The sequence below is a fragment of the Typopeltis vanoorti genome, chromosome 11 (assembly GCF_054136105.1).
Source record: "Typopeltis vanoorti isolate ZY-2024b chromosome 11, IOZ_Tvanoo_1.0, whole genome shotgun sequence".
Classification (NCBI taxonomy): Eukaryota; Metazoa; Arthropoda; class Arachnida; order Uropygi; family Thelyphonidae; genus Typopeltis; species Typopeltis vanoorti.
The window spans coordinates 20,998,141-21,015,198 of record NC_143559.1 but is presented as its reverse complement, the minus strand read 5'-3'; the positions used below and the strand labels follow the sequence as shown (position 1 = coordinate 21,015,198).

Below are 17,058 nucleotides of genomic sequence, written 5' to 3'. Positions count from 1 at the left end.
ATATTCTCAAAGAATCTGCTCATCATCCTTGTCAAAAAACAGGAATCAAAATGTTTAATCTGACGAGCCAAAACTAACTGCTCAACTTCTCATTTATTATAGAAGCAACTTTTGACTATCAAACATCACATGAAACTAAATGGCTTTTCCGAAAAGAGTACACAACATCTTTTCGACGCTTACAATCCAACACAGAACAGCAAAGATTCAATACATCGAGTTCCAATTCCTTACATTTCCGGGATTTCAGAACCACAAAAATTCTGAAGAAATATGATTTAACAGCCACTTATACACCTATTAACAAATTATCCACCCATTTTCATTCATCTAAAGATAAACGCTCAACCTTGTCTCTACCTGGTGCGTATCAAGTTCCTTGCAACTGTAATCTTTCCTACTTTGGACAAACTGGATGTTCTATAGAAAAAAGAATTCAAGAGCATCAATCATCAATTCAACACAACAAACCCGAGAAATCTAGGTAGCTCAGCATGGATTAGAAACAAGCCACAACATCCTTTGGTCCAAGACTCTCCTCCCACACAGATGTCACTACAAATTTGAACGTTTATTTAAAGAAAGTGTGGAGGCCTTACTTCAACGTCCTAACTTGAATTGTAATGACTGTACATCTATATCAAAAATTTGGGAAAGTTTAATCAGGATAACACATTTTTTTTTTTTTTTTTTTGAAAATTTCCTATATTAGTCTAATGTTATTTAAGATTATTATATGGATTAATATCTTTAATTATGACTTTAAAAATGTTTATTACTCTTCTAATACTTAGCGATATGACATCACGTTCTATGTGTGAATGATCAATTGTTCGTATTCCACCTTGTTTTTTAAAATTATTCCTATGTAGCCACTGAAGATGGTCTGTAATATTCAGACCGAGATATTTGGCAAATTAAACATTATTCTTGTGTAAACGTGTATATATTTCTAATCATTATGTCACAAGTATCGTTAAAAAAAATCAAATATATATATCCACACTTCAAATACTAATGTAAAGTCAATGCCAGTTGTGAGTGATCTTACATCTCACTGATAATTGGGGACAAGCGAACTATCCATATTTATAGTTTCTTACTCACAGCGACATACTGTTACTGAGTTTTAGCTATTTCATACCATATCATGTACTGTCATGCACATATCAGGTTGCTACAGTAATATGAGCTACAATATATTTAGAGGATGACATGAACATAACTAATTACAACATTTATTTATTCAGTATGTTACAGAATAAATCTTGTAATTACAAGTGCACAAGCAAAGATAGAGGGGCACAGTGAAGCAACAATCAAAAGTTGCTCATTACACTTGTTCATACCTGTTCTTTTTTACTGTCACCTCACTAATGACTGGCATCTGACATGACCTACATATTTGTTTTAATATGATAACTAATATTTAAGGAATTGACAGCGTATACTAGAAATATAAATTAAACAAACTTTAATATATACTTTCTGATATTTCGGCAAACGTCACGTTGCCATCTTCTTGGGAACTTAATACAAGGACACGTGCACACAAGTACTACATAACAGCAAATGAGACTGAAGCTAGGAAGCTAACGTTTTCCTAAAGTCCTGATGGTGCCCCCTGGCAAGGCTATATTGGTAGTTCTTGGCCTTTGGGCTGAAGTTCTTCTGATAAAAGTTTCCTAAATTTGGGGCAGTCTCGTGCATCCAAATTTGTTGAGGTTTGGCATGTTCCTAAGGGCCGAGGCTGATTCCATGAATAGTCTTTCATACTTGAACTTGCTGCGGTGTATTACGGTGGCTTTCTTCCATCTTATTCTGTGGCGAGTATCCAGAGCATGGTCTTCAATCCCAGAGTGGCTGTACTGGTGAAATCGGATGTAATCCTTGTGTTCTGAGATTCTGATATTTACTGTCCTGCCTGTTTGGCCAAAGTAGGACAATTGACAGCTGCAAGGGACCTGGTATATACCAGTTAGGTCTAGGGGAGGTGGTTGGTCTTTAGTGAAGCGGATAACGGATGCCAGTTTTCTATGTGGTCTGTAACAAGTGGTTAGGTCATGTTTTTTTAAGATTTTGTTGATTTTTTCAGAGGTGCCTTGGATGTAGGGAATGGTGATGGATCAAGAGTAATCTTTTTTGTGAAGGGGAGGGGGGGGGGTGGTGGGTTGTGGATAACTGGGTTAAGTATTTTTTGGATATTTTTGGGGGGATAGTCATTGGCTGAGAAAGTGTCACGGGTTCAGTGGTTAGGGCTCGATCATTTGAACAGATTATTTTTGCCCTGTTGAATAGTGTCTTAATAACTCCATATTGTTGTGGGGGGGGGGGGTGATGGGATTGTTGGTGAATGTATCTGCCTGTATGGGTGGGTTTTCTATAAACTGAGAAAACCAAGGTTCCATCAGGTTGGCGAAGTGACTAGTGTGTCTAGGAAGGGGGAGTTTAGGTTAGGTTACCATGTCCCTAGCAGCTGTAAATTGTCCTACTTTGGCCAAACAGGCAGGACAGTAAATATCAGAATCTCAGAACACAAGGATTACATCCGATTTCACCAGTACAGCCACTCTGGGATTGAAGACCACGCTCTGGATACTTGCCACAGAATAAGATGGAAGAAAGCCACAGTAATACACCGCAGCAAGTTCAAGTATGAAAGACTATTCATGGAATCAGCCTCGGCCCTTAGGAACATGCCAAACCTCAACAAATTTGGATGCATGAGACTGCCCCAAATTTGGGAAACTTTTATCAGAAGAACTTCAGCCCAAAGGCCAAGAACTACCAATATAGCCTGCCAGGGGGCACCATCAGGACTTTAGGAAAACGTTAGCTTCCTAGCTTCAGTCTCATTTGCTGTTATGTAGTACTTGTATGCACGTGTCCTTGTATTAAGTTCCCAAGAAGATGGCAACGTGACGTTTGCCTAAATATCGGAAAGTATATATTAAAGTTTATTTAATTTATATTTCTAGTATACGCTGTCAATTCCTTAAATATTAGTTATTATGTTTAACCAGCGTATAAGCCTCTCAACAAGAAGAATTTTTTTAATATGGACATAAAAGTGAACTTAATCCATTCCTCAGTTTTCATTACACCTTCACTTCTAATGGACAGACAGTAATTTCAGATGGTTATTCTGAATTAAAAAAACAATTCGTCATTCTACTTAGTTCCTCATTCACCAATACCTTTACTACTCCCAGTGAGTTCTTATTACAAAGTAACTAACTTAATACATTTGCGTTTGTCTCAAAAATGAATTTGAATGAGTAGACAATGATTACCCTTAATGTTTTTCCACTTATTTTAGCATAACTAATAAATGGATAACTGTGATGTAGATTTTTGACCAGTAATATTAAATTTTAACAAGGAATATATTGGATTTATTTGCCCAAAATTAACAAAATTAAATGAAACCGACTAGTTTTGTCCCATATGCTTGTGGCTTCTTCTGGGTTAGGATGAACAAAATATTACAATAAAGGCTAATGTGAACTACAACATTACTAAAATACTGAAACATAAAGGAACCATTGCAATAAGTTAAAAACATAACGTGTCGAGTGTGCCTTGTGATTGGATGACCATAGTAGATCTTTTATGTTGCAGATAGATCTTCTATGTAAAGCATGAAGCTCTTATTTCATTTAATGTTATGATGTATGAGGGAAAAATGAAAAGCTAGGCCTAAGCTGTCTTCTCTGTTTACTGACATCTCCAATATGCTCTCTTTGTCTAATTTCTAAACTTCTAGATGTCTGCTCTACATAAGAGAAGCCACAAGAAAATGAATATCATAAACCAGGATGTTTGTTGAAGGGGTTGTGGTCTTTAGATGAATGTAATAAACCTTGTATAATCAAAATGTGCTTGAACAGCACTCTTATATCCAACTTCAGTAAACAACTTCTGCCATTTCAAAAACAGCCAAAGTAGCTTCTCTCTTAGCATATACTGCAAGCCCACTCATACAGATACCTACATTCATCTTCTTTGCACTATATATCAAAAAAACTAAGTATTACATATATGCTCAAGAAAAGGGTGATCTCTATTATAAGTGATGAAGACAAATTAAAGGAAAAATTACATTCTGTACTCCAACTATTTGTGAACAATGAATATTCTAAGAAAATGGTACAAATACTACTATTCTCTACTCCTGCCCCACAACAAAATCCCAACATTTTCTACAGAATGTTCTGTTTTCATCCCTTATATTGGGTAGGCTTTCTTGCAACAGCACTAGTCTCCTCAAATCTGATGACACAAGAAGTGGCTTTGAAGCCCATTTTTACTATGCAAAGTTTATTATTTTATTATTATTATTAATTCAGGCCTCCATGGAGTCAAAAGACTCATCGAGGGAGGTCCCTCCTAGGAAACACAAAGTCTATCATACCACTCCTTAAACCATTGACTGTTCTCGCTCTCACCATTCCATCAGGCAATGCATGTTCACGAAAAGACCACAACTTCAATAAACATCCTTGGGTTTATAATATTCCATGTTCTTGTGGCTTTCTTACATAGGGCAGACGTGTAGAAGTTTGGAATTCACACAAAAAGAGCATATTGAATCTGATGTCAATAACAACAGAGAAGACAGCTCAGGCCTAGCTTTTTATTTCTCCTACATACATCGTAATGTTAAATGGGATAAGAACTCCAGGATTAGATAGAGGGCAACTTTACTGTCTGCAACATAAAAGATTTAGGATCATCCAATCAAAATTATCCATATGCAATAGAAACCAAAGGAATAATCTTATGTGATGTGTGTAAATCGATTATTAGATCTCTCTGCATGTCAGACTAACTTTTCAGCCACCTATCGTGAAACCATCACTGAACAATAGCTGATACATGCAAGCTTCCATGCTCCATGTGTTTTCCATTTTTAACTTATTGTAATGGTTCCTACATGCTTCAGTATTTTAGTACTGTTATGGTTCATGTTAACCCTTTATTGTAATTTTTTGTTCATTCTAATCCTAAACCAGAAGAAGTCACAAATATAGGCAGCAAAACTAGTCAGTTTTATTTAATTGTATTAATATGGCCAAATAAACCCAATATATTCCTTCTTATAATTATGATCTTTATCTTCAAAAAAAAAAATATATATATATATATATATATATTTTTTTTTTTTTTTTTTTTTTTTTTTTTTCTTGAAAATATCTCACAATAATGATTATGAAAAATGATCATTTTCCTCTTTAGTAAACAAATAAAGAATTTTTTTTTAAAAGTATCTAACTGTGCCTGGTTAGCTGAGTTCGTAGAGAATTAAGCTTTTAATCTAATGATCCACTGTTCAAGCTCCTGTTGAGGCTTTTAACCTAATGATCCATGGTTTTTTTTGAATTTTTTGAATGGCCATAATGTGAAACATACTGCACGTCAGGAATGCTGCTAAAAGATAACTTATTTTTTCAAATTTTAGCTAATAATCTTGAGAAGAGAAAAAAAAAAGATAAGAAACAAGATCCTATGAATAAACATGAAAAAGAGGGTAAGGAGAAAAATGTTTTACAGTGATTCTATAATAAGAAGCATGTTTAATGAAAGTGTGACAAAATCTTATTTACCTGGTCTGATGATTAATATTATCAATGTTTTCAGGATACAAAAAAAGGTAAGGTAAAAGAATTGATTGTTTTAGCTGAATGACCTGAGAGGTGGGAAGTATTGTATAAGGGAGAATAAATACAAGGGAATTATCAGAAGAAGTGAAAAAGAATGAGAGGGTGAAGACAGTCTGCTGCCACATTATAATAGAAGCAAACTGAGGAGGAGGGCAATGATAGCACATGAATCAATACACAGGTTGTACAGAAAAAAAGGATATAGAGGTTATTAGACCTACAACCTGAATATCATGGAAGGAAGGAAGGATTTATATAAGGCTGATGGACTGCACTTAAATACATTTAGAGTTAAGTGTCTAGAGAGCTTTGTTCACTGAGAGCATAGAAGCACAAAGTCAGGAAAACTAAAGCAATTAGTGTGGATGCAGGTGACTGTGTGTTCAGGAACCCATGAGGCAAATGAGTACAAGAATGACAAAAAAAAATTGGAATCTAGTCTCTCAAGCAACAATGTCAAATGAGGTAGTCAATTCAGGATTCAAAAGTGGTTAGGGCCTAAGGGGATGCTACAGTTTCTATATATTAAGGCTAGAAATGTCAAAACAGGAGGAAGGCATTTTTGGCATTGGTTAGTGCAACCACACTAAAAGCTATAGACATTAAGAGGCTTGGCAAATATCAGAAGTTATAGCATGTGAAAGGTTCAATATTTTCTGAGAAGATTAAGGGGATAAGATAAGGTGCTGCTAATGATTGCAAATTGCAGCTGAAAAGAGTAAGAGACAGGCAGGAAGATGGCGGTTCTTTTGAGGCCAACAGACAAAATACACAGTTGGTTGTTGCTACAGGCCAGGGAGTGGGATGTTCTGGAAGACAATGCATCAGCAAAATTAATACAATGAGTGCAGATCAAGTAATTATAGGGGGAACTTTGACAATGGAGACAGATTGAAAGGAAGAAAAATCACATGATACAAAGGATATGGAATTTATACACCTACTGACTGATAATTACTTAGCAGCATGTAATGGAAGAGACTCGGGATATGAGAGTGTTGGATCTGGTCATAGGATCAGAAGATCTTTTCATAACCAAGGTGGCTACATTGCCTCTGACTGGGAAGGGCGATAATGCTGTCTTGATATGGGCGGTGGCAAAACATGGAATTTTCAGTTAAGAATATATATATATATATATATATATATATATATATATATATATATGTGTGTGTGTGTGTGTGTGTGTGTGTGTGTGTGTGGAACTATAAGACAAGCAATTATGACAAGCTTTAGGAGGCAGTTTGATGCCATACTAAAGAGTTTTATGCCATACCATGGCATAAAACTCTGCAAAGGAAAAATGTTTGCAGTGTATAGGAGATAATCAAAAGGCATCTGGAGGAAGTAATATCAGACTGTATACTTAAGGCCAGAAGGAAAAATCAGGGAGTATTTTTTAAGCAGGAACTGCAAAAAAAAAATCATGGTAAGGAAGGTGGAAACAGATGAAAAGCAATTAGCCAAATAGGCCAAAGGAAATTCCAGAGTTCTTTCATTGTGGCAAGTAAGAGGAAGGATGCCTATTGAAGATTAACTTTAATGAGTGCAGACAACAGAGATAGACAGAATTGTTGAGCTACTGAGCAACCACTGTGCAAGGGTATATCATCCAAGTGAAGGTATTGTTATGGCAGATGTGAAAGGGACTGATGTGAGAACAGAGGTTGATGAATTGGAAGTACTTAGGAAATTGGAGAATCTCAATGCAAATTACATCCATGGTATTAAATGGAATATCAGTTTGCATTTTACAAGAATAAGCAAGGAAACTGGCAATGCCTTTGACTAGGCTATTCAATTTAAGTGTCAGCTCTGGCAAAGTACCAAGAGAATAGGAGGAGGAAAAAATGATTTCCCTGAATAAAATGGGCCCAACTGCTATAGTAAACTATAAACCAATCAGTATCTTAGTAATGGTGATAACATTACTGGAAAAGTTGGTCAAAGTGAGATGGATAAGAATACGATACTCTGTGAGGGACAGCAGGGCTTTGTAAAGGGTTGGTCATGCCTTAGTAATTTACTAAATCTTTATAATATAGTGACAGCTCAGTTACATAAAGGGAATGGTTATATGATGACAATGCTGGATTTTTCAAAGGTGTCTGACAGGATACATACTGCATGGAACTCTATTACACAAATTAGAACAAATGGGGGATGGATATGAAACTGGTCATTTGGATTAGAGAGTGGCTTATGGACAGATACCAAACAGATACCAAATAGGCTGTAGAAATCAGGAGAAAGAAGCAGGTGAGTGTCACTGACAAGCCAAAAGGGATCTGCGTTTAGACCTAGAAAATAATTTGAAGGGAAATATTCAGTTGATGGCTGATGATACAAAATTGGGTAGGGTAATATTTAATCAAGGCAACGTGGAGAGTTTGCAGGATAATTTACTCATAAATAGGCTGATAGTATAGGCAGAAGATGATGGATATCAGTTTAATGTAGAATAATTTTTTTTTTTTTTTCTGCAAATTACAAGCTGTGTACTACACTGATGCCACCATACTCTGGAAAACTGATGAAACTAGGAACTTGGGGTTAGTTGCAGACAGAGAGTTCAAGTTTAGAGAGCATTTACCAAAATAAAGAGCCAAAAGGCTTCATTTCAGTGATGCACGATTATATAAATCAAGTGGATATTAAATCCAGTATTATTTCAAAGCCGAATGCTTCATACGAAATTTGACCAGAGAGCTTACAGGAATACACTCGCTGGCATTTACAAGTTGCCCTAGCATGGACCTTATAGAAGACATGAACGCTGCCCAAGCATCCATATATTCACTTTCTATTGGTCCATTTTGATAAGGTTTTACTCGCCTGACAGCAGTTTCGAACTGGTGGGTTCTCCTCAGAGAACAGGCAGAAACCTTAAGAGAGCAAAAACTCTCATTCAGTACTAAGGAACTCGAAGTGTTGGAGAGGTGTATTTTTCGTAAGCAAACTCTCAGTCATTGCATAAAGTATTTACTAAAATAAAGAGAAAAAGGCTTCACAATGCACAATTATATAAATCAAGTGGATATTAAATCCAGCATTATTTCATAGCCGAATGCTTCGTATGAAATTTGATCAGAGAGCTTACGGGAATACACTCAGCAGCATTTATGAGTTGCCCTAACGTGGACCTTATGGGAGACATGAACGCTGCCCAAGAGTCCATATATGAAATGAAGTCTTTTGGCTCTTTATTTTAGTAAATACTGTACACGTCAACAGAGAGTTCGCTTATGAAAAATACACTTCTCTGACACTTTGAGTTCCTTAGTACTGAACAAGAGTTTTTGCTCTCTTAAGGTTTCTGCCTGTTCTCTGAGGAGATCCAACCAGTTCAAAATAGCTGTCAGGCTAGTGAAGCCTTATCAAAATGAACTAATAGAAGGCAAATATATGGACGCTAGGGCAACTCTTAAATGCCAATGAGTGTATTCCTGTAAACTCTCTGGTCAAATTTCCTAAAAAGCATTCCGCTTTGAAATAATGCTAGATTTAATATCCACTTGATTTATATAGTTTAGAGAGCATAATGCTGAGGTAGTTAATTGGATTACTTGATTAATGAAGAAAAAACAAGCAGAGATAAGGGAGTTAGCTCTCTTTATAAAGCCTTGATACAATTACATTTGGATTAGTGTGTTCAGATTTGGTTACCTGGTTTCCTGGGAATGAGTAAGTAGTGAAGAGGATCCAAAGGTTCTTGGAGTTCACATACATACAGGTGACCCTCTACTTATGAACTTTCAACATACAAACAATTTGTACTTATGAATACTGCACAGGCTAATAAATTACGATCCCAATTCATTTAATGAATTGGGATCATAATTTTGTTCAACTGAAACATTAACAACTTTAACAATATATCTCATGAAAAAACTAAATTCAACTATGAACATTCAACTTGCAAAGTTGAGTAGGAATGGCAATCTCAAGAACTAATCTTGACATAAATATAAAACTTTAATACTTACTGAACTTTGCTTTTAAAAAGGACAGAGACCCGTAACAATAAACACATCCCTTAGTCATAATGGCTATGCGATCTCCAACTCTTTCTGCTTCCTCTAAGAATCTACTAGTTATAAAAATTGTTCGGTTGCTACGTAAGCTGCAAAGCATCTCCCAAATATACTGCCTCATTTTAGCATCCATACCATAAGTTGGCTCATCAAGAAGTAGAACCTATGTAAATTAACCAAGTAAACAAGAAATTATATTCTTGTTTTCATCCTTTATCCAAGCATGAGCACACAAAATTTGCATATGAAATATCTTCATGATTGAGCTGTTTGTATATGGAAAAGATAACCATAATTTAACTTGGCTTTACTATCTCAGAATGCAAAGCACTTGCTTATGGATGTGCATACAGCTGTGCATTATAGAAAGGGTCACTATCCAGACCAGCTATGAACTTTGAGGTCTCAATAGTGGGAGCTAGACCTGTGGAAATACTGAGAGCTAAATGAATGCAGTAGTACATTTTTCATATACAAACAAGAAATGGTATACCACTTTGTAATTAAAATGCTCTGGATTAGAGGTAGTTGAAGAAAGATTTTTTTTTTTTTTTTTTTTTTTTTTTAACTTTGCTTGACTACAAAGCAAATTATACTGGACAATAAATTATATATTTTTGGTTTAATTTTCCTTTACCCAGGCATGAGAATACAAAAGTTATGAGATACCTTCACGACTAGGCCACTTGAATATGGAAGCAGATACCTTCACAGCAAATACAGCACATTGCATTAGTATCATTTTGGATGTGTAATACTGCTATGCATTATGGGAAGGGTGGGTCTAGCATAACTTCTAGAATAATTTACTTTGTATCAAAGGAAAAACATTTTGTACAATTATCTATAATACAGAGTATTTTAATATGACATTCACCATTTATCTGCTTTTTTTCTGCATTGATTTATCTCCAAATGATGAGAGCTGAATAAAGGCCGAAACTTGTCTGGGTAGCGATCTCATAATGCATAGTGTTGGATTCTGAATATATAGAGATTTGAGTAATTAATATTTGCTTCAGAATCCAACATGATCTTCCATCACATAAGCTAAACTTGCAATTATTATTTAATGTAAATCACTTGTTTATAAATTAATATTCATATAACTACCTTTAAGTTTATTTGATATTTAACTAATTAATCAAGGATATGTATTAATAGTGAAAAGACTCTGTATTAAAATATTATTAAGTTTATTTTATTTATTGCTATGTTAATATTGTAAGAATTTGTATCCAACATTTTAACTGCATATTAATTGAAGTGTAAATATTCTTTATTTGTTCCTGTATGTAGAGGTATAACGTTGTGCAATACCTCAGTTTTATTATATTTTGTTTTGGTTGTCATGGAGACGTATGTAAGATAGCTAGCACGAGTTTAGAACAGTGCGTGACAGATTAGTATCGAAGGGCTGGAAAGGATTTTAGTTGAAGAGAGCACGAGAATAATTTCGGCGGGAAGAAGGGATACATAAGCTAAGAACGCAGAGAAAGCTATTCATTCGGGGAATCAGAGTGTGATAACATTGAGTCGGCGAGTCACTCAAGTAGCTAATTAAAGTTTACTAGTCGAGGAGCGAGTTAGCTAGTAAGTTGTAGAACAACAAATAATGCAACAGAAGATAGCAAGGTGACAACTGGATGACTAGCTATACTTTAGTTGGCATTTAATTCAGGACCGACTTTTCAGACATGGAAACTTGAAGCTTAGCACGGAGTAACTAAGAGAATAAGTAGAGGCAGCAAGGTTGAATTTTAACAATAGCTGTGTTAAGAGATATAGTGCCTAAAAGATTAATTAAATGCCGGAAGTATAGGCAATTGTGCGTAAAAACTTCAAGTTAAAGAATTACTATGTGTTATCTTAGTTCAAGAGTTATTAGTAGAATACTAAATTGGTCAAGTGATGTCAAAGATAGTACAAGCCTTTTGATCTGAGCAAGAACGTTTAACTATGTGAATTGCGACCATTAATTTATTCAGTTATTAATAAGAAGATTTATTTTAATGAGTGTTGTTAATTGTTTCAAGTGTATACAGTTATAAGAAATGTTCGTATATAAGTAGATGAACAAGGAAGATTACTGGTAAGAATCATCCAACTATTGATATTCCTATGCGGAGATACGTATGTGTTTCTTCCTAAAATATCCCTACATTAACAATAACTTTTGCGGAGATTAGCTGGAGTCTGGATTTAAGAGTGTATATCTTACCAGTGAAGAAGCATTGCCGTCTTTATACTGTATTTGAAACTTAAGTGACTATGAGATATTAATGTAATTGGTTACTAAGGAACTTTATGACATAGAACTTTATCAAATAATTAATTAAATTTTGTGAAAGCTGTATTTCAGACAACAGATTAACCATTGCCTGAAACTATATGACTGTATTACCAGATGAGCTAAAATGTTTATAATCCTTATTCAGTGATTTAAACTAAAGTGTATAATTTGTAAGCCTAAATTAAAAGTTTGTTTTACTGATATAAAGTTGTATTTTGCCTGAATCTCTTTTACTGCACCATTCATAAAATATTCGAACCAAAGCGGGAGAAATAAATAAGTTAAATAAACTCGGCCTGTATACATAATAATAACATATTAAGGGGAAATAGTTGAGAGTTGGTTTTACTTCAATACTTGGACTAATTTAGATATAGAGTGGCACAGTCAATAAATACAAATTTTCTCTATATTTGGATTAGAAATCAACTAGCAACTTATTTTTTGTTTAAGAACATCGCAGTGACAAACATGTCAGATCCAAGATATGGGTTAAGATGAAATAGGATCCAACAATAGCAATTACATGACTGAAAGCAAGTATGCTTTGTATTATGATATATACTAAGATATTTTGATGTGAATCCAATTGCTTCCATACTAGATAATGTTTGTGTAAGGGATTTAAATGACCAATTTCCTGTCTGGTACAATTTACTTGGCAACCAAATGGGGAAAAAAACTTCCTAAACATTATTATTATCTGAGACCTCCAGGGAGTCAAGGATTCATTGAGAGAGAGAGAGGCTATAAATCACCCAAACCAGCTGTCATTCCTTAACTTATATTCATTCACACTAGATGCACTCACTACCCCTAAAGGCAAACTATTTCATCACTCGCTGCTCTGTGAGAGAAAAGCCCAGCTCTTATCCCTTTCTAGACTGTGAACAAACTTAACTTCCATGGATACTACTGTGTTCTCTCTCCCCACTTTCCATATAATGAAAAATTTCATCAGACGATATCCTATAACATCCATTCAGAAGTTTAGACCTCTATCATGTCACCCCTCTTTCTCCTGTTAACCAGAGTCTGTGATCCACATACTCGCAATCTGTCTTCATAATCTAAATCCCATAATCTGGATATATTCTTTGTAATTCTCCTTTGCACTCTTTCCCCAGCTTCTTTATCCACTTGAAATCTGGGTGACCAAATCTGCACACAATAATCCAGTGGTCTTATCAAAGCCTTATCAAAAAGGCAAAATGACTTCCTTATCCTGAGAGGTCAAGGTTCACTTCAAAATCGCAATTATCCTCTGAGTTGTATTTGCAACTTTTGCTATTTGATCTTTCAACTTCAAATTCCTATCCACCAATATGCCAAGATCCCTTGCCTCCTCAGTTTCTTGTAGCATAACCCTGCTAATATAATATGTCACTGGAAATCTCATCATACCAAAGTGCATAACTTTATACTTACTAACATTAAACTGACAGTCATTTTCATTTTATCAAATTTCCAACCTATTCAAATTATTTTTGTAAGTACTGAATATCGGTAGCATCCCTGATTGCCCTGCCTATCTTCGCATCATTGGCAAACAATTGCACATCTGATGTTAGACCCTGCCTGATGTCATTAATGTATAGATTACAAAATAATGTTCCCAGGACATTAGGATATCTGTATGTTAACCATCCCCTGATCCAAATCATGATTTTTAAATCAATCCCATATTCTTCAGTTTATACAACAGCCTTTCACATGGTATCCTAACAAATGACTTAGAAAAATCCAACATTATTGTTATAGCGTATCCTTTATCCAACTTGTTAAAAAATATAAGCAAATTGCCAAAACATGACCTTTCTTTAATAAACTCATGTGCTGCTCCTTGCAGAGTATAGCCTTGTTTGTCTACCCATTTCTGTATACAAGTTCTTACCAACTTCTCCAAAATCTTCACTGCCACACCAGAGATACTGACAGGTCAGTAGTTAGGCACATCAGTTTTTGCACTACCCTTGTACAATGGAATTATCATACATTTCTTCCATTCCTGTGTTATTATTTCTGAGCTGAGACTCAAATTATACAAACATGTGAAAGGCCTAGCCAATTCAGTTGAACATTCTTTTAGCAAAAGGGCTGATATTCCATCTGTCTCTATTGACAAATTCTTATCCAGGTTAACCTCATTTTCATGAACCTATAACTCTTCATCCAATGTAGCAGTAGCACTATGCACCATGTTGCATACACCTGGTTGATATATCTGAGCAAAGTGAGCACTCATTAATTGAACAATCTCATTAGTTTCCGACACTAGAGTACCATCTCCATTCAATAAAGTTATTTTTTCACATTCATTCTTTCTTTTGCTTGCATGTCCAATTTCTTTTCATACTTTGATTTAGCTTTCCACACAACACTCGTTACTTTTCTGGCCTGAGCTTTATATATTTCATAACTCCTCTCACTCTTATTCTCACGATATTTTTCCACATCATCATCTTCTTGTGGATCTCTTGCTTAATAAGGTTGCACATCCATTTCACTCCAACCTATTTATTCTTCAAACACTAGGGATACATTCAGATACTGCCTCATTTAAGCATTTTCAAAAATTCCCATGCACTGCTGATATATCTTACAAACATTCAGTAACTGATACCATGGGACCAAAGATAGTATTCTCCTAAGTTGATCATAATTTCCAGCTTTGTTCTAATTGAACTATCAATACAATTAGATACTTCCCAAGAAAGCACAGCATGATCACAGTCACTAACTGGTAATAAAATAGTTAACAGAGACCCCTTCTGATGCTATGAGCAAATCCCACACTCTTTGACCTCTAGTTTCTTCTTTCACATGCTGCTTGAGAAAGTTGTCTCGCAACAATTCAATAAATTCCTCTTCTTTCTTATCATGAGATTTCTCGTCTACCCAATCAATGTTTGGAAAATTAAAGTTACCCTTAATGACCATTCATTTGGTACCCATAAATGTAAATTGGCAAGCATTTTTTCATCCCCTGCACTGAGCTGTCAGATCTGTAGCAACACCCCAAAATACATAATTAATTTTGTTAGCCTCCACTTAACGCCAAATAGACTCAAACTCACGTTACATTAGACATTGTTACCATCATTGTTTTTTGCATTTCTACCCTAATTGGACTTAAGTTATCTGATATCATTAGTAGTACTCCTCCTCCCCTCCTATCTCTTGTCATTCCTAAAAATAGTATACCCACTACACTCGATCCAAGTTACCATATCTGATTCTTATAACCAGGTTTCACTTATGTCAACAATCTTAGGCCACATCATATTCAATAAAGCAACGAACTCAACCCCTTTGTTTCTGATGCTCCTGGCATTTGTGTATAGAAGTAATAAATTACCATCTAGCCTATTCTTATAATTAGATATGCAATCTATTTGGCCTTGTAGAACTTTCTCTTTTCACTCCCCAGACATACTTAAAAGGTTCAAACCCAAAGCACATTTTTCCACCCTTTGCCACATGCATAACCATGTATAAAGACATTCATACTTTTATCACATTTGCATACCATAGCGGAACTTAAATCATGTTTCTAGAAAACGCTACTTCAAAGTCAGCAATAAGAATCACAAGTGAATATCATATGTTTATTCATTTTTTCTGAAGAAAGAAATGTTGAAATATCAACTGAAGAAAGTAAAGTGGGAAATCAGTGCTATCTGTGCTTACTGTCTTACTGAAGATTCTAGTAGGAAAGAAGTAAGAGCAATTTTCTTTTTTTGAATGATTAGATAGTGCAGCGCATAAAGAAAAAGGAAAAACTGGATCTTGTTAAGACCTAAAAAAAAACGTCCCATTGCAATCATATTTTATGTTGATATTCAATGATTTACTGCATTTGTTTATAATGGTTTCAAACTCAACAGAACTGAAGGCAGGCACCATTTATATTAGAGGCATCAATGGAAAAGGAAAGTGTAGATATTAGAAAAATTACAGAAATTCCATGTCAACATAATAAAATCAATGGAAAAGGAAAGTGTAGATATTAGAAAAATTACAGAAATTTCATTTCAACATAATCAAACAGAGCAAAGGTGGGTCGATTGGTAGAGCCTCTGCTACTAATGGCTCACAAAAAGTTAAGCAAGTTTGAGCACGGTTAGCAATTAGAAGGAGATCAATCAATCGATGCTGTTGGCACACTCTCCCTCGATGAGTCTTTCGACTCCCTGGAGGTGCCACATAATAATAAAACAGATACATTCATTCTATACATTCTAAATAAGAACCATAAGAGATTATACAGTATTCCAGAAATAGTAAATAGATAAAGTAAAAAGAAGAAGCTATAGAATTCAACACTAAACAGGAGGGTAAATTTCTTGAATCAGCATACTGGTCTGGCTAGCCAAGTAGATAGCATATTTTTTTACAAGAAACAGAGTCTACAGGTTCAAATTCCACTTACATGCATTGAAGTTTGTGAATATCTTTAGGAGGTAGAGAAATGTCATCGTCTGATGCACAACTACCACCACCCTGATTAATGGAAGCCTAAAGTAGCTTGAAAAGGTCTGTTTGGTCTGTAGAGCAGAGCAATTGAATTATCCATCCTTAACCCATCTACATTATTATCCCATCTAAGCAAAGTAACAGGGAAAATTGAAACGTGGGAAATGGTGTTATCCCACAGAAAATTCTAGTAGGGAAGTAAGAGGATTTGTCAAGTTAACAGACAAAGAAATATGGAAAACCTGGTTAATTTTGGACCTAAACAGTAGAGTAGGAAATGAATCCTAGATTTTAGGAAAATTTGGAAAAAAGGGTAAAGCTAATACCAATGGTACGTACCTACTGGATTTCTGTTCAGGAGAAGAATATGCACATGACAAATGTATGAAGAATATTCAAGATAATTTCATTTTATATTTATTGTGTGATATTGTGTAATTTTTGGATTGAGTGTAGATGTGTGATATTTGTGACTGGTACACAGTGTTTGGTTAAAATTTTAGATGCTATTATTTTAAATTATGTGTTTCATGTATAGCATTCTGCTACAAAATGGCAGTAAGAGGGAGATCATTGCATAGGTTGGCAGAAA

The 17,058-nt window shown here is 35.0% G+C and overlaps 1 protein-coding gene across 1 annotated transcript in view; it reads right to left on the bottom strand.

Annotated features, from left to right (window-relative positions):
- The window catches only part of LOC150101360 (ATP-binding cassette sub-family A member 17-like), a 198,198-nt gene that overhangs the window by 135,127 nt on the left and 46,013 nt on the right, over nt 1–17,058 (bottom strand). The window contains exon 6 of the mRNA XM_090400780.1: nt 9,650–9,860. Coding sequence (XP_090256906.1) covers nt 9,650–9,860 — 211 coding nt within the window. The remainder of the gene's footprint in view (nt 1–9,649; nt 9,861–17,058) is intronic.